Source organism: Lampetra planeri, chromosome 11, assembly GCF_965212315.1.
Source record: "Lampetra planeri chromosome 11, kcLamPlan1.2.h2, whole genome shotgun sequence".
NCBI lineage: Eukaryota > Metazoa > Chordata > Hyperoartia > Petromyzontiformes > Petromyzontidae > Lampetra > Lampetra planeri.
Window position 1 is genome coordinate 1,144,341 of NC_136117.1, and position 26,816 is coordinate 1,171,156.

At 50.1% G+C, this 26,816-nt stretch overlaps 1 protein-coding gene across 2 annotated transcripts in view; it reads right to left on the reverse strand.

Annotated features, from left to right (window-relative positions):
* LOC144721178 (complement C3) overlaps nucleotides 1–14,938 on the reverse strand; it is a 239,441-nt gene extending 224,503 nt beyond the window's left edge. For both annotated transcript variants that reach the window (XM_078598569.1, XM_078598568.1), the window contains exons 1-2: nucleotides 14,797–14,938; nucleotides 13,835–14,018 (exon numbers count right to left, since the gene is read on the reverse strand). In XM_078598569.1, the coding sequence (XP_078454695.1) occupies nucleotides 13,835–14,018; nucleotides 14,797–14,912 (300 nt within the window). In that variant the 5' untranslated portion in view covers nucleotides 14,913–14,938. The remainder of the gene's footprint in view (nucleotides 1–13,834; nucleotides 14,019–14,796) is intronic.
* Nucleotides 14,939–26,816: the final 11,878 nt, after the last annotated feature.

Genomic DNA, 26,816 nt, shown 5'->3' on the forward strand with positions numbered 1-26,816 from the left:
TTGGTTATATTCCACACGGTGATTTTGGGCGTCGCGTGAAATGAGGGCACCACCAAAATTTAAATAACAGTGCTAGCTAGGGTTGTGGGTATAAACCGAAACCCGCTAAAGCATGTCCCAAAAAGGATACTGTTACTCTGCCACCCAACATTTGGGTGGCTGAGTTAAATCACCACGTGACACCTTTATTTGATTGGCGCTGTCAGGTATCAGAGTTTAGCACTGATGCTGCGAATTACCACAAACTTACACAAAGTACCACAAAGGGGCTCCCTCATCAACAAACGCCAATTGCCATGAATTGGTGGTGACTTCACGACTATTGTGCCAGGCTAGGTGCACCCTGAAGCCACGAAGCACCGAAGGCTCATCGACAGGAAGTCACGGGACAGACCGTGCTATGGGTTAATTGAGACGACTGCTCCCTACTGTGCCAACTCGCTGCTTGTTTAGCCATCCAGCGTTCTGCTAATTGTTGAGCATCGCTCCTCCGCCCACTATAGTAATAATGCACCGACATGAAAATATTCGGTATGCAAAGTCTCAGCATAACGAACTTTGAAATGATTACCATTATATTAGTTGAGGGAAAATTTGGTAAAATAATAAAACGCTTTCCTTGAGTGGGCAGGTAGGAACTTGATTGGACAGCGCAATCGTGCACGACAGCCAGACAACTAATCCCTGGTGGGCAGTGTGGAAGCTGTTACTACTACCTGTATAAGTGTAGTGTGTAGGTTAAACGTTTAGTTTTATAAGGGCACCACGGGGTGACCCGCCTCACCCTCCCCACCCAGCCAGCCCCACCCAGCCCTACCCCCAACTGAATCCCCTTAAGGCTGGGAATGTTGAAGGAAACACGAGGCAAAAAGATCCGCTTTTTCTTTTCAATGCTTCCATTTTATGAATGAAGCCACCCTCCCCCAGTTCAATTTTGTGAATGAAACATCGCACGTCTCCTCATTGGCCCGAGTCGTGGCGGTGCCCCCCCCACCACTAACCTCCCCTTCTCTACCAACCCCAACCCACCGCTCCCATTGGTCGGTGCCCCCGAGCCAATGGGAGGGCTCTGGTGGGGCGGGGCCATGCACGACAGACAGACAAATAATCCCTGGTGGGCAGTGTGGAACTGTTCCTACCTGTAACACGTTCCTTCGGAGTGGGCAGGTAGGAACTTGGTTGGACAGCGCGGCGTTCAGGGGGGGGGGGGGCAGTTGGATGAGTGGGCATGTTTACCCCCCCCCCACCCTTCCCGACATCGTCAACCAATCGCGGCGTTGCTCGGTGTTCGGGTGGTGGGGTTTGCATGAGTGGGCGTGTTTACACCCCACCTCTATCAATGGCGGCCCCGCTCGGCGTTTGGGGGGGGGGGGGGAGTTAGATTATTGGGCGTGTTTACCTTCCCCCCACCCTCTGCGACATCCTCAACCAATCGTGGCCCTGCTCGGTGGTCGGTGGGGGAGGGTGCATTCTGATGCACGATAGACAAATAATCCCTGGTGGGCAGTGTGGAACCTGTTCCTACCTGTATAAAAGATAACTTGACTTGAGGTAGCCAGGCAGCCAGCCAGGTAGCATGCCCCCATAACTATCGGCCCCTCCCCCTTTCTTAGGCCCCTCCCCTTATTCCCACCCTTAGGCCCCTCCCCTGACCCTCTTCCTTAGGCACCTCCCCTCTCCGTACCTGGCAGTCGGTCTCCACCAATCAAAGAGCTGATTATATTATATATATATTTATGCACGACAGACAGTCAGACAGACAAATAATCCCTGGTGGGCAGTGTGGAACATTGTTCCTACCTGTATAACCCGACTTTATGAACAGTTAAACATTCCATATCCAGCGCTATACAAATAAGAATAAATTATAAGATATTTTTCTTGAGCGTTGCACATCGCGATGGGTCATTAAAATGTTTATTTACATTCATCTTGGCCAATCGGCGTACGGCAACGGACGATGTTAAAGAGCTATGGTGTTTGGTGGGCAATGCAACATGACTGCACTGACGATTCCACTTTGTGAATATATTTTACAGTACCCTTTAATTTATGTCGGTGCGTAATTCTAATACTGTACAGTAATACATCTATTACATTTAATGTAACATTTCTTTGTTAATGATAGGATTGGTAAGTTATGCAGTGTTTATTACTAGAAGGAAGTGCCTGGCATTTCCCGGGGGAAACGTATATTCAAACGTCTTCTCTTAAACATAACGTATAGATGCACAAATACTAAGCTATTGTGAAAGCCACCACCCATCCCCCGGCCGCCCTACAGTAGTAATAGTATCTACCGACTCTATAGTAGTATCCACTTACTATAGTAGGATCTGCTGACTCTATAGCAGTATCTACTGACTGTAGTGGACTCTACTGACTGTACAGTATCTAATGACTATAGTAGTACCTATTGACTAATATCTACTAACTCCATAGTAGTATCTGCTGACTATAGTATCTGCTGACTATAGCAGTATCGACTGACTCTATAGTCGTATCTACCGACTATGCAGGAGTATATAGCAGAGGTGTGGACTCGAGTCATGTGACTTGGACTCGAGTCAGACTCGAGTCATGAATTTGATGACTTGCGACTCGACTTGGACTTGCATAACAATGACTTTGTCCCACCTATGAGATGTGGACTCGAGTCATGTGACTTGGACTCGAGTCAGACTCGAGTCATGAATTTGATGACTTGCGACTCGACCTGGACTTGCATAACAATGACTTTGTCCCACCTCTGGTATATAGTATATACTGACTGTAGTATTATTTACTGAACCTAATAGTATCTACTGACTGTAGTAGTAATAACTGACAGTAGTAGCAACTGACTGAATAGTAGTATCTAATGACTAGCATTATTTACTGACCAACGTATCTACAGTACTGACTGTAGTATTATTTACTGACTCTATGGTAGTATCCACCAACTCTATGGTAGTAAATACTGACTCTACAGTAGTATCTACTGAATCTATAGTAGTATCTACAGACTCTGCAGCCGTATATACGGACGAAAGTGGCATCCATTGACTGTAGTAGTATCTACCGACTCTATAATAGTAACTACTGACTATAGTAGTGTGGTGGCATAACATGCGGGTTTGCAAATAGGGGCTGCATTTGAGGGCGAGCAGGTGCAAGCGGTAGGACATGAAGTGGCCGCCAGAAAGGCGCCAGCAATTAGGCGGAGAATCAATAATTAACCGGGTGCATTTGGGGACTGGCAGGTGCAAGCGTGGGAACACTGCGTAGATACCAGAGAGGCAGGAGATGGAGATGATAAGAGAGAACACGTGCCGGAGGTGCTCCTGAGGTGTCGGCTTAATGGGGGGTAACTGAGGACCCTTAATTAGGGGGGGATATAAGGGTGTGTGCAGCGCAACACGGGGCAGTTGGTTGGAGCTGATGGAACAAAGAGCCTGGGACCTCGCCCGCCACACTCGTTCTCTCCAGCGGTGTTGGCTGATGGGCACAAGGATGAGGGAGAGGTGTGAGAGGAGTGACAGGCTAGCGGAATGATTAATTGACAGGTTAGCTGGGTATAGTGACAGGTTAGCGGAGTATAGAGAGGGAGTTCGGAGCAAGGGTACGTTGTTAGTGTGAGGAGCATCCATATGGGATGCGAAGTAAAGTGACACAGGAGAAGTTATTCTTTGGTTTATGTAGAATGAAATTACATAAAATAATAATGAAATACGACGTTTCGATTGCAACACAATCTACCATCATCAGGTACAAATGAACGAGAAAACAAACATAGTAAACTTGGAAATAATGCAATACAACACAGTCGGCCAACACCAGTCAATACCCCACCTGGTTGATTGCGTTCCTCCAAAGATTACTAAATTTGAGAGACAAAACACAGACACACAGACAGACACACAGACAGACACACAGACAGACACAGACAGACACACAAGCAGAGACAGACTTACAGAGACAAACAGACACACAAAGGCACACAGAAAGACAACGCCTCTGTCGAGGCCTTAAATAGAGAGGGGGGGGTAGAGAAATTAGCATGTCAATGGGAGATTTGGAGCTTTCGTGACTGCAGGAAATACTACAACATGAGGAGAGGACACAAAGAGAGCGAAAAAACACTTAATCAAATAAACTTTATTTTGCACCTGATGATTGCTTGTGTTGCAATCGAAACGTCGTATGTTATTACTTCATTTTCTTTCTGCATTACTTTACCAGATAGTAATTCCTGCAGTCACGAAAGCTCCAAATCAAGTTTGAATACATTGTTAATTTAACTACTTTAAACTTGACGGAGGCGAAATACGAATAGTGCTTTTTCGTCCCGGGGCATATCGCGTGGTATCTGGGTACTTTTATATGTAAACCCCACCGTTTGTCATTTAAGTGTCACAAGGTACCCATGCAGACAGGCACAGGCAGACAAAGTGACTTTTATAGGTAAGATGAAAGCCCGATGTTCCATTTTTCCGTTTGTGCGTAAATTAAGTTATGAGAGCCTTTCAGATGGTCCGAATCAAAAAGTTATAAAAAAAGTGAACCCCCCTCCCAGGTGTGCGGGTAAAAAGTTGATCCAACAGTTTTGCAAAAAATTTCGACCCACCCCCAAAATGTTTTTTTTCTCTCCCCCCCCCCCCCCGATTTTTTTTATTTTTTCTTTTGTAGGAATGTATACATACACACCCTACATACAATAAAGTCAGTAATATGTGCACACAATGGGGATTGGGGCGGGGGAGAGAAGAGGATATCATTGGGGGGGGGGGGGGGGCAGGCGATGCGAAGCAAGAACTAGAATAAGGCAGCCATAGGCTGCCGAAATTCTTGTATGAAATGGTAAGTTATGAAGGCTGGGAACGTATCCTCATTACACTAATGTTATATTAACACGTAGGCTTTCGCGTCCAATGTCATCAATAATACAGGTTTGTGTTAGATCGTGTAAATATATAAATTAGTCGATTGGTCCACACCCGAGACTGCTTTCTTTAGAGCCTAGTTCCCATTGGTGTTGGACCAGATGACACCAGAAGGCGTACAATTCAAACACAGTGCAATATCAGAGTCTTGAGAGCTCGGGGTAAGCATTTACACTACGAGATCTATTTTGCCAGTGGCAAAATATAGTAGTAGGTTTTTACCCTTTTAAACTGGTACAAAACTGACACCTTTATTCAAGGCATCATGTTTGCCACCGGTAAAAGAGATCTCATAGTGTAAATGCTTACCCCGAGCTCTCAATACTCTGATATTGCACTGTGTTAGAGTTGTACGCCTTCTGGTGTCATCTGGTCCAACACCAATGGGGACTAGGCTCTAAAGAAAGCCGTCTCGGGTGTGGACCAATCAACTTCAAGGACAGTGCATATTATTAGCATTATCAGAGTTGCTTCTTTTTGTTTGCTTTTTTGACTACTTGTGTTGTGGTTATTGCAAACATGATGCCTTGAATAAAGGTGTCAGTTTTGTACCAGTGAAGTATTGGAAAATGACGGCAGGAAACTCCTTGACGGGAACACACTTCTTTTATTAAATCTTGACTTGTAACAATACAACGCGTGGCCTCTCTTCTTCACAATGCGCTTCTCTTGACTCTGGATTCTGTGCTGCCGGCTCTCTGTGCCTCGTGTAGACTCCGCGCCTCGGCTACACTCCTCTCTCGCCTCGTGTAGACTCTGCGCCTCTGCTACACTCTCCACTCGCCTCGTGTAGACTTTGCATCTCTCTCTCTGGCTACACCGTATGCATACTCGGCTCGTGTAGACCTTCCTCTCTCGCTGGCTACACCGTATGCATACTCGGCTCGTGTAGACCGTTCTCTCTCGCTGGCTACACACTATACATCACTCAGCTCGTGTAGACCGTTCTCTCTCGCTGGCTACACACTATACATTACTCAGCTCGTGTAGACCGTTCTCTCTCGCTGGCTACACACTATACATCACTCAGCTCGTGTAGACCGTTCTCTCTCGCTGGCTACACACTTATACCTTACTCTCCTCTACTCTCCATTACTCTCCATTACTCTCCATTACTCTCCATCACTCTCCTCTCCGGGCTCTATCTCTGCACCCTCGTCTTCATTCTTAGATGGTTCCACTTCTCCCCTGCTCCTCTGTGCATCACCTTATATACCCCTTCTTCCCGGGAGACGGAGCGGATGCGGACCTCAACGTCGGCACCGCTCCTCAGTTACCCAATCCCCACGCGCTATCCCTACGATCCGGTTCCGCTCAGCGCGTGTTTCCACTCCCCGACCAATCACACCGCGCTGCTACCCGATCACTCCCTCTGGGCGCGTCACCGGCACACAGCCAATCAGCAGCACTACCCCCACCCGCGCACTGACGCCTGCTCCTCCCCGTCAGCGCGCGTCACCACACACACACCCGTACATACGCGCTGGCACACGACATATACACCCAGCGCGTATCACCACTACATCACCCCCTCCCACATAGCTCGCAGCCGGCCCGGCTGCTAACAACAACCAACCGCGACGATAAAACGACAACCAACAAAAAAAAACCCCGTAACCCCCCGAGTGTGCCCCGTAACATAACACAACAACAACAACAACAAGAATAACTATGTACAGATTGACAATGAACCCGAAAAGTCAACAATAACACGATACGAGCAAATTCGAAACGAACGCGCCCCACGTCCCTGCGACTACACGCAGTGACGAGGCGCTCCAACTGCCCCGACTCCTCACGAGGCAGGTCATGCAAAGTAGCACGACCTGGCGCGAGTCCGTCTGGCTGGTCCATCGTATGGGGCGGGACACTGACGACCGTCCGGCGGTTCCGGCTGCTCCAGACGGCGCGGAACGGGCCTGAAAGGGCCGGCCCCGCCGCGGGGATCCGGCCGCCGGTGATCGGCAGCTGTCAGTTCCGAGACACCTGGGAGCAGATCAGGCGAAAATACGTGTGGATCAGGCAGAGACATTTCCCCCTCTGGGTCGCCGGTCACGTCACACGCCCGGCCATCACGACACAAGGGGAGGCCATATGGAGGCGAGAACGGTTTCAGTCGGGAGGGGTGAACGTACCACCGGCGCTTTCCCCACCTTATCTGAACGCACTGGGGCCGTGCAACGCGCACGACCTCCACGGGTCCCCTCCACGGTCTCAACAATTTAGGCGACGTAGCCAAGGGTGCCTGAGGGCAATGCAGCCAGGCCCTGTCACCTGGTTTCCATTCGTGCATGGACACCTTCCGTGCCCGCAACCGTTCATTAGCAATTTGGCGAGCCCGCGAATTAAGCCGCGCGGCCTCCCTCGCCTCTGTCAGCTTGTGAATATTAAACTTAATATGTTCTGCCAAATTAGAATTAGTTCGTGGAGCGGACAGGCCAAGTTGCGTTTCTATTGGCGGGTCAGCTTCCTGACCGTACATCAAATAGAATGGGGAAAACCCCGTAGCTGCATGGGGGGCCATTCTATACGCAGCAAGGACTCCTGGGACCTGCAGGTCCCAATCTACATGTGCCTCGCACACCTGCTGGCACAGCATGGAAGTCAAGGTTTTGTGGAGTCTCTCCACCATCCCGTCAGTCTGCGGGTGGTACGGGGAGGTACGCACCTTCTTGGTACCCAACAGATCGCACACCTCTTGCAACAATTTACTCGAAAAATTTTTACCTTGGTCGGTCAGCAGGCGTTCGGGAGCCCCCTTGTCCAGGACATAGCCCTGGACGAAGGCATCCGTCACAGCCGCTGCCGACTGGTTAGCGAGAGGCCACGCCATAGGCCATCGGGTAAAGTATTCGACCCCCACTAACAAATATTTATTCCCTCTCGGCGTGACTGGGAAGGGCCCCAAAATATCGAGTGCAACGAGCTCGTTGGTACGCGAGACCTGAATAGATTGCAGCGGTGGATTAGCTGCCACGGCCGTTGGTTTACGCCTGGCGCACTCAACGCACCCCTTCAGAATATGCACCACATCACTTCCCATTCCCGGCCAGTAATAGTCACGCTGAAGCAGGGCAAGCGTCTTGTTAACTCCCAAGTGCAAGAGGCGTTCGTGTGCCGCCAAGACAACCCTCCCCCTCACAGCGGAAGGCACCACGAGTGCGTTCCGCCGGGACAAACTGTCCCATTTCAATAACACGCCCCGCTCAAGTACATAGGAGCCGGTACGCTCCTGGTCCCCCTCGGGACCCCCAACCTTGCGGCGCAATGCTAGCAGCGAGCTGTCCGCCATCTGGAGGCGGCCCCATTCGCTGAGCGACAGCGAGAGCAGCGAGTCCCGACCCTGAGAGGCAGTGGAATCATCCCCGATCGGTGCGCCCGCTGTCGCAGCCAGTGCCCCCATCTCCCCCGCAAGCGTCGGTTTACAGCGCGCCGATCCCGACAAACACGCGCATTCATCACAAGGCAACAACCGCGACAAGCAATCGGCATTCGTGTGTCGCAACCCCTTACGGTACGTAGTCGTAAACTGATAGTCCTGGAGGACTTCCAACCAACGCGACAACTGGCCCGAGGGCTGGGCGACCCTCAATGAATACTGTAGCGCCGCGTGGTCCGTTCGGACTGTAAAGTGACGACCATAAAGATATGGCCTAAACTGCTGCACAAAAAAAACAATGGCAAGCAGCTCGCGACGGGTGACACAGTAGCGCTGCTCCGCCGGAGACAACACCCTACTACCGTAGGCGACAACTCTTTCGACACCCCCAACGACTTGGGATAGCACCCCCCCAATGCCCGTGTTGCTAGCATCCGTGTCCAGCAAAAAGGGACTGGCAAAATCGGGATAACACAAGGGTGGGGCACCCACCAAGGCGTCCCGGAGGGAGCGAAACGCGGCCTCCTCCTCCGGTCCCCATTTGAACTTCACTCCCTTCGCCGTTAGAGCGTGCAAGGGTTTTGCAATAGTGGCGAAGTGCTCAACGAACCGCCGATAATAAGAAGCAAACCCAATGAAACTACGCACGTCGGAAACGGACGTAGGTGTCGGCCACGAACCGACACAATCCGTCTTCGCGGGATCGGTGGAGATCCCCGAAGAATCGACAATGTGACCCAAGTATCTAACGGACCTACGAAGGAGGTGACATTTGGCCGGTTTAAATTTCAACTTAGCCGATCGCATTCGCAAGAACACCCCTCTCAATCGCCGGAGGTGTTCCTCAAACGTTTTACTGAAAACAATGACATCGTCCATATAAATCAAGCATGTATCCCACTGCAAGCCCGACAAAACCAGCTCCATAAGTCGCTGAAACGTCGCTGGAGAGGAGTGAAGTCCCATGGGTAACCGGTTAAACTGGAACAGCCCCCCTGGAGTCCGAAATGCTGTCTTAGGTTTCGACTCTTCGTCGAGCGGCAACTGCCAAAACCCCGATAACAAATCAAGAGTCGAAAAATATCGCGCACCAGACAATGCATCGAGGGACTCATCCATCCTGGGGAGCGGATACGCGTCAGCCACAGAGATCTTATTCAGGCGACGGAAATCAACGCAGAATCGCAGGGACCCGTCCTGCTTCTTAACCAGCACAATAGGCGCTCCCCACGGGCTAGAGGAGGGCGAAATAATATCGGCTTCTAGCATATCGTTAACAGCCGACTGAACATGTTCCTTCTCCACGGGACTCAGTCGGAAGGGATTTAGCCTGACCGGCGCCGCATCGCCCGTTTCAATGTGATGGTGCAACAAATCCGTGCACCCAATGTCATACTTATGTTTACTGAATACATCAGAGAATTCAATGAGCAACTCGCGCAGCGCACCCAACTGCGCCGCCGACAAATCGTCCGAGGCGGCACATAACGAATGGACCCACTCAAGGTCTTCCCTTGGCTCAACGTTCCGCGCGGGGCTCGAGCCCACCTGCGCAACCAACCCATCATCCCCAGGGACCTGCGCCGCGTGAGCCAGCACGGTGCCCTGCGGAATGACAGCTGGTCGCGACCCCGCGTTCAAAACCATCACAAACGGATCCCTGTCAGCCCGCACCAAAGTGTGAGCCACCGATAAATCAAGACCCCCGACAGCCTTGTTAGAAGGACCCAAAAGCATACTCTGTCCCGAAGCCTCCCTCACCCATGGTTTCCGCAACCGGAGGGGAATCAACATCTGTGAACCCGGGGGCACTTGCACTGTCTGCGTCGCCACCGCTTGTATCGTAGCGCACGCCGTCCGAATGTCAGTAGGGCCCGTCAAAAATGAAATCCGGCGACCCGATGGCAGTTCAATGCATCGTTGATCGATAAGAATTTTAATGGGCATTTTAGCCAAAAAGTCAGTGCCCAAAAGACACGGAACTGCCAAAGAAGATGAAACGAAAACGGGCCCCGACAATTTGATATCTCCAATGCAAATGGACGCCCTAACCTGACCGATAATGCCCAACGATCCCCCATTAGCGGCGTAAAATGGCACATCCACTGGAAGCAGCGGACGACATTGGACTGGAAGAATATTATAAATGAGGTCCGATATAATAGTTGCCGATGCCCCCGTGTCCACTAACACCCTAATCTCAACCCCATCAATAGATCCCGTAACAACGGACGAACCCGCCGAAGCAGCCACAATTCTATGCCCCAATTCCGCCCATTCAATGTCTCCCTGGTCCCGGCCGAACCCCCCTCGCCGAACCGAATCCCCGAACCTTAACCGGCCCTCCTCCGCCGCAACGCGGCGTCCCATGTGTGCCGAATAAACAGGCCGAGCGTGTGAGGTGCCGCGACTTGCCGGGGATTGTAGAGATGACTTGGGTTCTCGGTCGTCGTCCAGCCGAGCTCCCATGGCGCGCTGCCGCGGAGCGCGGCACCCGGACGCCACGTGGCCCCGGAGGCCGCAGTTATAGCACGTGACGAGGGTCGGAGTAGATCTTGGTTGCTCCGACTTTCGGCCCGATCGCAGAGGCGACCGGGCCCCCGGCCTCCAGTCCCCTGGTCGTCCCGTGGCGAACGCCTCCTCTCGTGGGCTGACGACTTGGGGTTCGGCGACCACCAAACCCGGGGCTGTGACGACAGCAGCGTTGCAACCAACGCCTTGCTTCCGTTGTAGGGCCTCGTGCGCTTGAATACTCGTGGCGACTCTCAAAGAAGAAATATCAATCTCGTCAGCTGTGTTGATAGGGACCCCCAGGTCCTGCGCCAACTTGAGCAGCTGCTCCAAAACCATCGCGTCTTGGCCCTCCTCGTCCATCCGAGGGAACGCAGCATCAGCAAGAGCCAGCAACGCCGTGCGATAGGCCAGCGCGGTCTCCGTGGCCGCTTTCCGTCTTGCGTAGAACTGATGGCGGCATGTAGAGGGAGGCCCGTAGACCCTGGCCAACAAACCCAGCGCATCCTTCAGCGTGGAGCGGTCCGACTTCCGTGCAGCCCTGAAGGCCGCGAGCGCATCGTCGTCCAGCATGGCGGGCAATGCCCGCAGCGCCGTAGCATCGGACCACGCTGACATCTCTTGATGCGCCAAAAACCTTCGCTGAAATTGGCCCCAGTCTCCGCCTTCCGCCTTGAAGGCTGACAACGTGGGCAGGCGCTGCTGAAAAATGAAGTCATCCGCCTCGTGGTTCCTCTCCGCCTGTCCGTCGGTGTCTAAGATGGCGGCTCCAGCAGCAGACGTAAGATGGCGGACCCCCTCGCGCGCTGATGACGTCGATGCGCGCGCTTGGGAACCCACCACCACGTGGCGCTCGCCGTTCCCGCCAAAAGTAGGCCCAGGCGCAATGGCGGGAATCCCCCATTCGTTTTGGCGGGAATCTGCGGGGCGACCTTGTAAAATGTCCCCCACCGTCCCCGCTCCTCCCGACGAGCTGATCTCCGCCAAGATGGACGCGGCGGCGAGCAGCAGCTCCGCCAGTCGGGAGTGCGCCTCACGAAGCCCGGCGTCTGTCCCCGGTCGCTCGGCCGGCGCCGTCGACGGACCCTGCAGCGTGGGCAAGTCCTCTTCCTCACCCCCCGCCACCAGCGGCCCCGAGTCGTCCAGGTCTTCCTCGCGGTCAATCCCGTGGGTCCTACGGGTCTTCCTCGTCTCCATACTTGGAAGCCCGTTTCACTTCTGACGCCAGATGAAGTATTGGAAAATGACGGCAGGAAACTCCTTGACGGGAACACACTTCTTTTATTAAATCTTGACTTGTAACAATACAACGCGTGGCCTCTCTTCTTCACAATGCGCTTCTCTTGACTCTGGATTCTGTGCTGCCGGCTCTCTGTGCCTCGTGTAGACTCCGCGCCTCGGCTACACTCCTCTCTCGCCTCGTGTAGACTCTGCGCCTCTGCTACACTCTCCACTCGCCTCGTGTAGACTTTGCATCTCTCTCTCTGGCTACACCGTATGCATACTCGGCTCGTGTAGACCTTCCTCTCTCGCTGGCTACACCGTATGCATACTCGGCTCGTGTAGACCGTTCTCTCTCGCTGGCTACACACTATACATCACTCAGCTCGTGTAGACCGTTCTCTCTCGCTGGCTACACACTATACATTACTCAGCTCGTGTAGACCGTTCTCTCTCGCTGGCTACACACTATACATCACTCAGCTCGTGTAGACCGTTCTCTCTCGCTGGCTACACACTTATACCTTACTCTCCTCTACTCTCCATTACTCTCCATTACTCTCCATTACTCTCCATCACTCTCCTCTCCGGGCTCTATCTCTGCACCCTCGTCTTCATTCTTAGATGGTTCCACTTCTCCCCTGCTCCTCTGTGCATCACCTTATATACCCCTTCTTCCCGGGAGACGGAGCGGATGCGGACCTCAACGTCGGCACCGCTCCTCAGTTACCCAATCCCCACGCGCTATCCCTACGATCCGGTTCCGCTCAGCGCGTGTTTCCACTCCCCGACCAATCACACCGCGCTGCTACCCGATCACTCCCTCTGGGCGCGTCACCGGCACACAGCCAATCAGCAGCACTACCCCCACCCGCGCACTGACGCCTGCTCCTCCCCGTCAGCGCGCGTCACCACACACACACCCGTACATACGCGCTGGCACACGACATATACACCCAGCGCGTATCACCACTACACCAGTTTAAAAGGGTAAAAACCTACTACTATATTTTGCCACTGGTAAAAGAGATCTCGTAGTGTAAAGTGGAGGGTGTGAAGTGTTCGATGGCATCAACTACCCCTCATAAAGGACACATTGACCCCTTCACCCCAAACCTGTACGGTCCCCCATGCCCCCCACCCCTCTCCGTGCGCCCCCACCCATTGGCCAGGCTCCCACACGCCCCTCTCCCTGCGTTCGATTCCCGACTCGAGCGCTGTTCTGTGTGGAGTATTTTATCGCCCGGTTCTGCATGGGTTTCCTCTCGATCCTCCAGTTTCGTGCCATAGCTTAACATATGCACTGCAATGGGTGTTGGTTAAACATCCCAATGTGGCTTTCCTGGGTAAATAATGACTGTTTTCGTATTGTGTATGGCACTGTTGAGGAGCGACATGCTTTTTACACCTTACTTAATAGTGTACTTAAATAGGTCGGTTTGTTATGAAGCCTGTTTTTCAACCTGTTATTTATGTTGGGGATTGGCTAGCTAGATTATGCTACTGTTCGTTTGTGTTATTGCTTCTTGTTGTTCTGCCTTTGTTTCTTAAACATGATTCACACAGATGTTTTTGACAATTCTTTTTTTATTGGTAAACTATTATATTATATTGCGCTTGTCGATATGTTCAGAGGTTAAATGTCAATGTCGAAGCCTGCTACTCATGAGAGGGCTTCGGGAGAGTGACAGAGAGTGCAGTTTTACTTTTGACGGAGCGCAGTCTGTAGTGGTGTCCAATATGATCCTGAGTTTGGGTTTGTCATTGACTATTATTGTTGATTTTAAAGCAATTGCTTTACCTTCAGGGTGGCGATGGCTGGGTCCAGCTGAGTCAGAGTGATTGTTTGGGTGGCGAGCTGCTTTTTAGTCAAGAACTCTTCCGCCCTGACCACAACGCTCACGTCTTCCGTGAGGCCGCGTGCGTCCACAAGCACATTGACGTCGCTCCCAATGAGAATCACACTCGGGACTGAGAGGAGAACCCTGGATGCAAATACGTGAAGGGACAGCAACATCATCCATATCTATTATATATGGTCGTGTGGATTTTTTTTTCCAGGTCCTCCGGTTTTTCTCTCCAGAATCATGAGACTCACTAAGGGTATCTTGGATAAACGTAAAAATACGTTGGCTCAAATGCCAGACGCTTTATAAGAGTTGTGTATTACAGTGTGTATATTGTATCTGTGTATGTATGTCGTTTCTATGTACCTAAAATATGTCGTTAACTCAAGTTCCTAGCCTTCTAGAATCTGTATCTATTTGATCAGGTGGATTATCAATGGTAATAATTTGTTTTAATAAAATTCCGGGGCGTCTCAGCGTTTTACACGCAAGAAGTGACTTGCATAACATCTCAAACATTCAAAAGTGCGCCTAAGTGCACACGATGACTCCGCACCTGGCCTACAATCGGGCTTTAGTCTGCTAGTAGGAGGCGATAATTTTTACTTCATGCGAAATGCTAATTGTGTAATTTGCAGTGACATTTGTCGAATTTGGCAAATTGACACCATATTGACAGCACACAGTGGCCGACTTACTTCAAATACTGTAATGTCAATGGAATATTAACGTCCAATGTGAGTGAAGCCGACTGCATATTTCTTAAGATTATTTCACACTGCAGTATTAATCAGGTTGATTTTTCCCAATTCGAACCAGGAACATCTATGATAGGGGCTTAATTCGACATTGCTGGGCCATATCACCTATGTCGTGCTTAATATAACACACATTGTACACGTGCAGTATTACTTACATAGGGTCTTGGGTTACACTTGTTCCCACAGACATCAGCAACAGCAGTAAACCCAGTGCATGGGCAGCCATGGTTTGTAAATGAAGTCTGTACGTGTGTGTAATAATGCTCCACATATATATGCCACGCAAGAATGCACTCGTATGTGGGCACTTGTGTACATGATTTGCTTTATCTGTTTGCATGAGTGAATCATTGGAAAAAAATAAACATAACTCTACCCTTATCGCTTGGGAATGCAAGGTTTGTTTTCGGAAAATACATTGAGCAATACCAGATTTGTGGCTTCCACTGCTAATTTATATTACAACTAAAAACGTATGTATAAAATGTAAGCAGTAAAAGTGGATACAAATGAAATAAAGTGATAAATGTGCCCATATTAACTGATAATCATTGGGGAGCAATGGATCGATGTTCACATCGCACTTCAGATTGGTACCCCCGCCCCCACCCCCCAAGGAACTAATGCTCAAACCAGCAGTGACCGAATTCTGCAAACTCCAACTCTGAGACCCAGTCTCACTAAAGACAAAGATCCCCCCTATAGCCTTACCAGACTGTTGGGGCAAGTGCTGTTGGCGAGCACCTATTCAGGCCAGATCGACACTCGAGGGGGTGGGTGGACAGCACCATGTCCGGCTGCCTTTGTCTCCCTAGTGGCGATGTTTTAAACACCACACCAGGTACAACCTCGAGGAGGCACAGGGCAAGTTCAGATATTCGTTACCGACTTTAGCTGTGAGCTGGAATCGTACTCGGGTCACCAGGTTCATAGCACAATGTGCTAGCTCAGGGGTCCTCAAACTACGGCCCGCGGGCCACATGCGGCCCGCCGAGGACATTTATCCGGCCCATGGTCACTAATTGGGCTGCGCTTGTGAGTACTAATTGGGCTGCGCTGGTGAGCACTAATTGGGCTGCGCTGGTGAGCACTTGTGATGCCGCCGCCACGAAGCCGTTCGGCAGGCGCCCCATCCCCGACCTCGCCACCACCAAGCGACGGAGCCAACCCCTCGTCCCCCTCACCTCACCTCACATGAACACACCCGCACGCATTTCCCCCCATAGAGCTGGAAGGGAAGGTCACCTGATCAACCGGTTTTTATCCGAGAAACCCTTATCGGGATTAACTCTCACGGTTTCCGGCGATCCGGGAATTGGACGGCCTCCCCCGACGCTACGTTGCACCGCGGCGCTGCGACCTGCCTTAAGATGGTATGGCCGCGGCTAGGGGCATTCGGCCACCGCGGTAGAAGCGCATCCCCCACACACACCACCCACGTGTCGACGGGGCAAGCAGGGGAGGGACGGGACAGCATGTGTAGCGGGACCGCAGGGGCTCTTGCGCATAGTCACGGATGGTTGGGATAATTACGCTTGAGCGCGCAGGCACCATTGTTAGGGAGGGAAAGGGATTAATTGGAATTTGCCCCGCGCAGGTTGAGCATTAATTAGCATATCAAAAGCGCCCGGAACCGCCGTGCGCGTGCCAGAGGGTCGCGAGCCTATTATTCAGAGCCGCATCCCTTTGAGGTAGGGAGGATAAATTGGGAGAGCAAAGGGGAAATCGCTCTCTTACTGCAGCGCCAGAGGACCAGACGCGGCTCCAGCCAGCGACCCGGACGTCCGTGCGACGCATCGAGGTACGCTGTTAGCACAGGGAGCAGCAGACCGCCGTGGGCACCCAACAGTGAGTAAGGAGGTGAAGTAGGGTCATAACCGATAAATAGGGAATAGGTACAGGTTTAGTGGAATAGGCCAGCCTCGTCGACTCACTGATTTAACATTAATTACCAGGTAGCAGATAATAAATCATTAATAGCGAAGCGTGGCCTCGCGTGATCTTGTCGAGCAGTGTGAACGTTTGGGTGTGCGTGTGTACACAGTGGTTCGCCACGTGAGTGAGCGCTGCGCGGAGCTGCGCGGGTGGGTGCGCGTGTGTTCACTACGTGTATGATACAGGTGCGCGATCCCCACGTGAGTGCTCAGTGGTGAGTGAGTGCCGCGGGGAGCTGTGTACGTGAGTGCGCGTACGTTCGCTACGTGTCGAATACGGGTGCGCATTGGTCACGTGGTTATTCGACGTGGAGGCGAGTGCCGTGTGGTGCAGTGTACACGGCGGCTCGCCACGAGGGAGCGTTGCGTAGAGCGGCGCATGAGTGGGTGTCGCGTGTGTGCAGGTGTGTGCGCTCGTAGTGTGGGGGAAGGGGTCGGTGCGTCCGCAGGTCCCCGCTCTGTCTATTGCCGCAGGGACTCGCGCAGTGTGAGGGCAGCGTCATTCGCCCTCCGACCCCTGACCCCCGTTTAATAGCGCGTGATTCATGGAGAGACAACGCAGCGTTTGCAGGTGAACGAGAGCGTGCGGCGAGCTATGCCTCTCACACGAGCTCGCGGAGGGACGGACAAGGGAGGGGAGCCGTCGGGCGATGAGCCCAGTGACGGCAGCAGATGCTCGCAGAGTAGCGAGGGGTCGACGAACAGAAGCGCCCCTGCCATAGGCACGGAGCAGGGAGGGACTTCGGGGACCAGCTGCCCCAACACACTCATTGGGCTGCGGTGGTGGGCACTGATTGGGCTGCGGTGGCGAGCACTGATTTGGCTGCGCTGGTGAATGGTTCAATGAGCCAATTGACTGGACTTGCCCCCCATGCCTAAGGCTGCCAGCCCTCCCCTGGCTGCGCTTGACTGGCTCTCCCTCCCTCAGCTCCCTCACTTGCCCCTCGGCTCCACTCCCAGTGATATTCCTGTGTGCTGGGGATGTACTGCGATCTGTGAACAAAACTGCAGGTGTAATTAACTTTTTAATGGCACCACCCGCACCAGTGTGAGCCTGGGGTAAAAGCGGAGTTCCCCCAATCAGACTGCATTGATAGGCAGTGCAGTCTGTATGTCTCTGTGTGGGCAAAGTTATTGCTGGTATATTGTTTTTGTAGCGCTGTATATATATTAGTATTTTACTAATAGCAATTTTGACTCCCTAGGAAACAATGATGTCAAGAAAGAGAAAAATTGACTGAGTGTAGGATATTCAAAGAACAGTGGACTTATGATTACTTTTTCATGCAGTACAAGGAAAGAGCTGTGTGTCTGATATGCCAGAATATAGTGTCTGTGTTCAAATAATACAATTTACGTCGACACTATGAAACTCAACATAAAGATAAATATGATTGTTTGGTCGGAGAAGTGAGAAGATAAAATATTAAAACTGAAAAATACATTAACAACTCTGCAAAATACTTTTGTGAAGCAGAAGCAGCTAAATATTTCATCACTGCGAGCAAGTCTTCAAGTTGCCAAGCTAATAGCGTTCACTGGCAGACCATTCGTGGAGGGAGAATTTGTTAAAGAATGCCGATTTATTTAGTACAGTGAGTCTTTCAGGACCTACAATTACACGGAGGATTGAAGAAATGGGAGACAATTTGCATCAGCATTTGCAAAACTCCACAAAAAAACTTTCCTATTTTTCCTTGGCACTCGACGAAAGCAATGATGTTCGTGATTCTGCACAACTTCTAATTTTTATTCGTGGGACAAATGACTATTTCGAAGTCACAGAAGAGCTTGCTGCACTGCAAAGCATCAAAGGAACAACTACAGGAGAGGATATCTATGAAAAAATTTGCCAAACTGTGAATGGTTTGGAGCTGAACTGGGCTAATCTAGCCAGTGTGACAACTGCTGGTGCTCATAGCATGGTGGGGTCTAAGAAAGGAGTAATTGCTCACATTAACCAGTAGATGGACAAACATAACCATTCTCATCCAATAGCCATACACTGCCTCATCCACCAACAAGCTCTGTGTAGTAAATCACTGAAGTGGGACTCTGTTATGAAAATTGTGGTATCTTGTGTTAACTTCATTAGAGCTCATGCACTAAACCACAGACAATTTCAGGAATTTCTGTCTGAACTAAATGTTGACTGAAGATGTTCTGTACCACACAGAAGTCCGTTGGCTGAGTCGAGGGAGAGTTTTGAAACGTTTCTATGACTTACTCCCACAGATTACAGCTTTTCTGCTTTCAAAAAACAAATAAGTACCAGAGCTCAATGATGCAGAATGGAAATGGCACCTTGCCTTTCTGACAGATGTAACAGATCTACTCAACAGTTTCAATGTGCAACTTCAAGGAAAGGGGAAGCTCATCTGTGATATGCAATCACATGTCAAAGCATTTGAAGTAAAATTAGGCCTCCTCATCAAACAAGTTAAGGAGGAAAACTTCTGTCATCTCCCCACAACTCAAAATCTGTTAGCGTAAAAACCATTGGTTGCAATTCCCAAACAAAACATGTGTGGATTCACTGGAAAAATTGCAAAAGGAGCTCCAATTTAGATTAAAAGAGCTTCATCTCCATGAACAGGACATACAGCTTTTCCGTAACCCATTTTCTATTGACATTGAAAATGTGGATACAATTTACCAAATGGAACTGGCTGAACTGCAGAATTGTGACTCTGAAAGACGCATTCAAGTCAAGCAGCCTTCATAATTTCTATGCATCTCTCCCCTCTGAGACATATCCTCATCTCAGGAACCATGCACTCAAAATGGCAACCATCTTTGGCAGCACTTATGTCTGTGAACAGACTTTTTCCAGAATGAAACATTTGATATCTCCAACCAGATCTAGACTAACGGATGCACACTTGCATCACTTGTTACGACTAGCAGTGACAAATATGGAACCGGACATTGACCATTTCATTAGCCAAAAGCAGGCCCATAGTTCCCATTGAAATACTGGCAAGTTTGTTGATTTAACTTTACTTGTTCTTCATTTTAAATATTGTATTTGTTCCCGTTTTGTTTCTTCACTTCAAAATAAGATATATGCAGTGTGCATAGGAATTTGTTCATAGTTTTTTTTTTAACTATAGTCCGGCCCTCCAACGGTCTGAGGGACAGTGAACTGGCCCCCTGTTTAAAAAGTTTGAGGACCCCTGTGCTAGCTCATATACTACCGCTCTCCGGTCTCACCACGATCTGTACATCTGATGTCACGCAACCCTCCAATTGTCATACCATTGGGCCGACACTCCTAAGTTATACAACTTAACTCCGAGGCTTTGTCAGCGTCCAACGTGCAGAATGGAGTGCTCATTGGCCGAATTTACGGTTCAACGTACTCGAGTTCCGCACCCATTGTGCTGCGATCTGCTGTGGAAATGCTGACCCTGATCCAACCGTCTTCATAACTTGTTGCAATGCCTCGCACCTGGTTGTGGTGCAGATCTGGTCAGTACGTCTTCCACCCTACCTCCACACGGTCACGGAAGAGTACCTTCATCGCCATACTGCTGCTAATTTTGGGTATCCTGCCAAACCCTGGATTGATCAATGCACGCTCCATCGACACGATGGTGCTGATCCAGGATCTGATTAATGATTGTTCACTCAATATATTGGCCGTTCCGGAAACCTAGGTATGACACGCCGAACGTAATTAAGCATGAGGCTGCACCTAACGCATACCCTATTTGAGATCTGCACCATTGAGGAAAGCCTGGAAACGACAGCCCCCATGATGGTGGGTTCGCACTGATTCACCGTGAAAATTATGAACAGCATGCAGGGGGATTACGCTCGCTCTCATTTATTGACCACCATCTTCACCACTGTCAGAATTATTTTGCGAACTTTCCGGTCTGCCAAACTGTGGGTCACTTGGCTTTCACTACATGATCTGTTGTGACCTAAACTGTCCAAGATCGACTGGTTCTTGTGGTAAAATCAACAGTAATCTTTCCAAGATTATCTATAGTCACAGTTTAACCCAGAAAGTCAGTGGCAGAACATGTTGCTCGAGAAATGTACTGGATCACACCTTTCCATCCACCAATTCTGTTATAAAATTGAATATTTCAGATCACAGCCTCATGACATGCAATGTGGTATTACCGATTATTCTCCCACCAATCACGGTATCATACAGAATGGAAATGACTGGACCAGGTTGTTTTCCCATCAGAAAATGTAGTCATCGGCGTGTCTAAATTATGCATTGACGGTCTACACATTTGCAGCTCAATGAGAAAATGACATCACTGCTGAATATTGATGAACTCAAGCCCATCCGAGCAAGCACAAAGAGAATTGGGAAACATGCAGTAATTGGTTGTCACCAGAGACAATCCCAGCAAAGCAGACCCAGAGGAGGCTGAAGCGTCTTTGGAAGAAACTAGTTTCAACACTGACACTGAGACCTCCTTTACCAGTGGCAATATATAGTAGTAGGTTTTTACCCTTTAAACTGGTACAAAACTGACACCTTTATACAAGGCATCATGTTTGCAATAACCACAACACAAGTAGTCAAAATGCAAACAAAAAGAAACAACTCTGATAATGATAATTAATAAGCACTGTCCTTGAAGTTGATTGGTCCACACCCGAGACAGCTTTCCTGAGTCGGCTCGCGAACCCCGTGCTCTCTGGTGCATCATGAATGGTCTGCATTCCAACCACCCATCAACTAGTCAACCCTGTTGAAAAATACATTCCTATACAAAAAGGTTGCCCACGATAAGTCAAAACCATGAATGATAAATCTGCGAGATTCAAAGGTCTCTTGTACTGTATTTGTAGTGACATAGAATCGGTCATGTAGCAGCATAGCGCTGGCTGCTGTTGGGGAAGGGGATCTGCAGCTTACAGCAGCCCTGACCGACAGCAGACCAGGTGATAGACCAGAGAGGGATCTAGACAAAAAGGTCACGGAAGGGACAGACCAAGAACCCGCTAGTAGGTTCCAGAAATCGGGCGTATTCTGGGGCGGAGCCAGGCTACGCTGACAGTATAAGAGGGGCCCCTGTAGAGGACCTCGGGGCTGCCGTGTGGAGTTGGATCCCGTCGTGCTGCTGTCGTCTCCGTCTTCACCATCTCGGTGTCGCCATTCAGGCAGTCTACCAGCTGTCCTGACTGGGAACCGTAAAAATAAAAATAAATAAATTAAATCACGACGTTTCGATTGCAACACACGCAATCATCACCAGGTGTGACAACCACTTTAGTAAAAATGTTCTTGTTGTGGTTGCCACACCTGATGATGATTGCTTGTGTTGCAATCGAAACGTCGTGTTCTTTTTATTTTTATTTTATTTCTACGTGACTTTACCGAAAGAAACAAAGATTAATTCATGCAGTAATGGAAGCTTCAAATCATGTTTTAACCAGTTAAGGCTTTACTTGGTGAATAACGTCCTTCCAATGATTGCTCAATCTGTACCCATCTTCTCGGTTGAAGTTATGTCTGTGTTTATATATCTGGATGGCTTCATGAACAAATCTTTGATGGTAGCCCGAAGGTTTGCAGAGTACCTTGGTCTCGGAAACACAATGTCGTGTGAGCCCACCGCGCTCAATCAGTGATTTGTTCATGAAGCCATCCAGATATATTAACACAAACATAACTTCAACCGAGAAGATGGGTACAAATTGAGCAATCATTGCAAGGACGTTATTAACCAGGTAAAGCCTTAACTGGTTGTTGATTTTTTCCATCCTACCTGCCATTGTCAGCAGTTATTTCCTATTCTGAGTTACATTACCAATTTACATTACCAAGTTAAATGTAGTTACATTAACGGGCTAAATGTCTCACTAACAAAGCCAACGTTGCCCCTTTCCCTCGATGTGGCGGTGGCTCTTGTTTTTTCGCAGACTATAACTGGCTGTGATGTTATTGTGTGTGTCTTTGTGTGTGGTGCCACAGCAATAGAGCAACTCTGCCAGCGCTGCTATGCCCACGCAACCCCCACACGAACGCACGCACACCCCCTCTAATCACACGCATGCACCCACGTAGGGTCTCGTGGGAGAGGGGGGGCTACCTGGCACCCTGGGTTTTTACCCGAGGGCCCCCTCATGGGGACGTCCCACGGTTTCCCAGTGCCAGGAGATTGGCCGACCCCCCCCCCCCCCCAGGCCGAATTGCACTGTGGCCACGTGAATTAGCTTAAAATTGTATGGTCACGACGAGCTCACCGAGCAAGCCGCAGTGAGACCAAAACCAGCACTGGGGAATAAGGCCTTGGGGAAGCAAAGCTCCCAGTGAACGACGTGCAAATGGAGCTGGGCAGCAGCGAGTGTTAGCACGAGGAGTAGGACGGGCGCATAGACAATGGGTTAGAGAGCAAAGGGAGAGCCAAACGCCAGGTAGGGGCGGGGCATCGGTTGAAAATTGAAAGGTTGGCGCCCCGATTGATCAGGCAGGGAATGGAACGTGACCCTGGATTTTTTTAGTTTGGAGGGGATAAAGGAAGGGATGGGAAAAACGTTAGTGAGTTCTCATCCAGTCGGCCAGCTACCCAGTCGGACTCCCAGCCGCTCTGAGCGTCCGAGAGATGTTGGCGAGTGCAGCTACAACTCGGCCCAGGCAGGGATCGTGAGACACTGAGTACATCTGCGAGGTGAGAAGTAGCGTAAGTGTCCACCTAGGGATTGAATAGGAATAGATTAGGCGCTGCTCGGTGATAATTTTTGTTCCGGGAAACGTAGGGTTTTTCTTCAGGCGCACCATTAATAAACTTTAGCACAAAGCACCGACGCCGCGTGGTTTCGGTGTGTGTGGGAGGGTGTCGGCGTGGTGCGTAATTCGACCTGCGCCAAACACGGCTAAATTGAAAATTTCAGACTCCATGCGCTTTACTCTTCAGAGGCATTCTGAAGCACGAGAGGCTTCCAGATAAAAATTCCCATTCGCGGCAATTGGCAACTGAGCGGCTGAGGAGTGTCTGTCTTTCCGCACTTGAGTGGGCTCCAGGTGACAGAGCCTGGCTGCACTATCCACAGATACCAGTGGGTACCTCACCCACATTTTTTAAACCATGGAGGGGGCCGGTTGATGTGATTCGGGTTGTTCAGCCCCAGTGTGTTCAAATTTGGTGGGGTCGACAGAGTTGGTTCGTAAATCCCTCGCGTCTCAAGCCCTGTATCGCACTGCATGAATTCATCCCATCTCCACTACACAGGGGCCGAGTGTCAGATGTGTTCGGCGAGCTGAGGTGTGTACCCGCTGAGGTTGGTGCTCAGGGGAGTCGTGTTCCCGTCCTCAGGTGCCTCACATTTAACGTCTCTCAAGCCGCCACCTACGCCGTCTCCACGAGAGGAGCCGGGCTCGATGGGACATTTACAGATTCCCCCCGGGATCCCCAGGGAGAGAAAGCCCACGTCCCCCGTTGGCCCAATCAAAGACTCTTCGGTTTTCGTGATCCCCATACACACACGCTCCCACACCGTCAGTTGGTTGTCGCACTCGGCAGGCCGTGTTAGTTATTGGCTGAACCTGGCCTTCATGGTGTTTGCGGGTGTTGTTACACGGTGAGGGTGGAAGGTGCTGGAGGGGATCCCGAGGTTCACGTGTTACTGCATTTTCTTTTTTTAATCTTTCTCTCTCTTCCTTTGTTTTGCCTATTGTTCTTCTGTACTGTCGTCCTCTTTCCCCATTAGTTACTGTATCTTCTTTAGTCTCCATGCGCTCGCGCTTGCGGGGGATTTGGCTCTCGGACGGTGGGGTTTAAGACCAAAATAATTTGCCAGGCGGCACGCCCTAAGCCCCGTGGTGGGAATAGGCTATTCCGTTTTCGCATCCGTAAACTTTAAGTAGTTTAATTAACACATTTGTGCCGTTTCTATTATTCATTATTTATTATTGTACGACATGGACTTCACCAAGTGACGCCAATTGCGTAGGGGGGGGGGGGCGGACCCTACCAAGTGATGCGCCTACGCTCGAGGTCACGGGACGTTTTACAGGCAATACATACACACATCACGCTGCGGATATTTATTCACAGTGTCATGTCCTCTTCGCTCCTCCCCAAACACGATACGTCCAGTTTATACTACAGACTCCGTAGATAATAATATTTTACTGCTTACATACCATTATTCTTGCACGGCCAGGGGATGCTGGGGAGGGGGTAGCGGCCCAGCCCCTAGCTTGGCAACGTGCCAACTCCGCCGCCTCACTAATGTAGGCCAGGACAGGGACTACGCATGGGACAAGGCCTCAACACGCCTATGGTAAGTACAAAGTTCCTTGCGTTTTACGCTAACAACTCAAGTCCATTGTTTACTGTTGTTATACACATTAGTTGACAAACATTACAATAATAATGTTTGTGTGCAGATAAAAACTCGGCTTCATTGTTCAACATTATGAAACAAGTTCACAGATGTTACAATAATTATGTTTTTGTGAAGATAACAACTCAGCTTCATTGTTTACCATTATGAAACAAGTTGACATGTTACAATAATTATGTTTGTGAACACAAAACTCTTTTGGATTTTTGTGTTGCTCAATTTCCCCTTTTTTTGTTGCGCTTTTATAACGCTGCCACGGTATACTGCCAGTCTGTGATTTCTGCTTATTTCTTAAATGCATTTCTATTGTTTCCATCGCTCACGTCACGATATTTACTCGTACGTAGTACTGCGGTACTGATAGCTGTGCCATCATGGGGAATTTCTGTGCCCGTCGATGTGTGTGTGTGTGTGTGAGTCCATGTGTGTGTCTTTGAGTCCATATGTGTGTGCGTGTAGAGCCATGCGTGTCTTTAACTCCATGTGGGTGTCTTTTTCGAACAGACAACGTCAAAGTGTTTGTGTGTGTGTTAGACCATGTGTGTGTGTCAGTCGATCTGTGTGCGTGTACGTCGATGTGTATGTCAGTCCATGTGTATGTGTGTGTAAGTCTATACGTGTGTGTGTGTGTGTAAGTCAATGCGTCTGTGTGTGAGTCCATATGTGTGTTAATCCATGTCTGTATATCTAAAGTAGATATCTGTGTGTCACAGTCCATATGTGTATGTGTGTGTCAGTCTATGTATGTGTACGTCAATGTGTGTTTTAGTCCACGTATTGCTGTGTGCGAGTCGGTGTGTGTGTGAGTCGCTGTATGTGTGTACGTCCATATATGTGTGTGCAACTCCATGTGTATATATCTCAAGTGGATGTGTGTGACAGTCCACGTGTGTATGTGTGTGTAACTCCATGTGTGCGTATCTCAAGTGCATGTCTATGTGTGTGTGAGTCCATATGTGTGTGTGTGTCTGTAAGTCGATGTGTTTGTGTGTGTCAGTCCATGTGCGTGTGTGTTAGTCGCTGTGTGTGCATGCCTCCTTGTTAGTCAGTGGAACTCCATTTCTTTGCGTGTCTGTAGGTCCATGTGTGCATCTTAGTCCATGCGTGTGCTTTCTTGACCTGCTCAAGGCCTATGATACCATCAGTAGGCTTGGCCTCTGGGTTGTTCTTCGTGCTTTCCGAGTCCCCAACCCACTCATCACCATCCTTATGGACCTTCATGATGGTGAGCGGCCCCGCGTCTTAACTACGTGGCCGTGAGTCAGAGCCATTCCCATTACACCTTGGGGTGCAACAGGGATGTCCTCTGGCTCCCACATTGGACAACGTAGTTCGTCGAGCCTTCAATGCCTGTACCAGAAGAATTCCCATCTGCTACAGATACAATGGGAGGCTGATCGATGCCCGGGAGAGGTCAAGGGATGGCTCCCTATTGCTCAACCACGTTTTGTATGCCAATGATCTTCTAATGGCTGCTCACTCCGAGGAGGAGTTCGAGGTGCTGCTGCTGAACCTGGAGCTTGCCACCAACAGGTGGGGCCTTACCATCAGCCCAACCAAAGCTAAGCACCTGCCTGTCTATTTTGTACCATCGGACACTCCACCCCACAACTCCCAATTGGTGATGAGACAGTTGTGGAGACAGTGGAGAATTTCCCTGGGCAGTGTGCTAATGGCCGGCTCCGGTTTAACAGCAGAGGTCTCACTCCGCATCAGTCGAGCTGCAGTATCTTTTCATTGGCTGTGTAACGCTGTGTGGAAGCTACCTGGTCTATCATTCTGTACGAAGCTTCAGGTTTTCTCGGCCACGGTCATTCCCTCCCTTCTCTACGCTTGTGAAACTTGGACCCCCCTAATGGAACATCTTCGCCGGTTAGAAACATTTAGGCTGGCCTGCCTACGATCCATCCTGGGTTTAA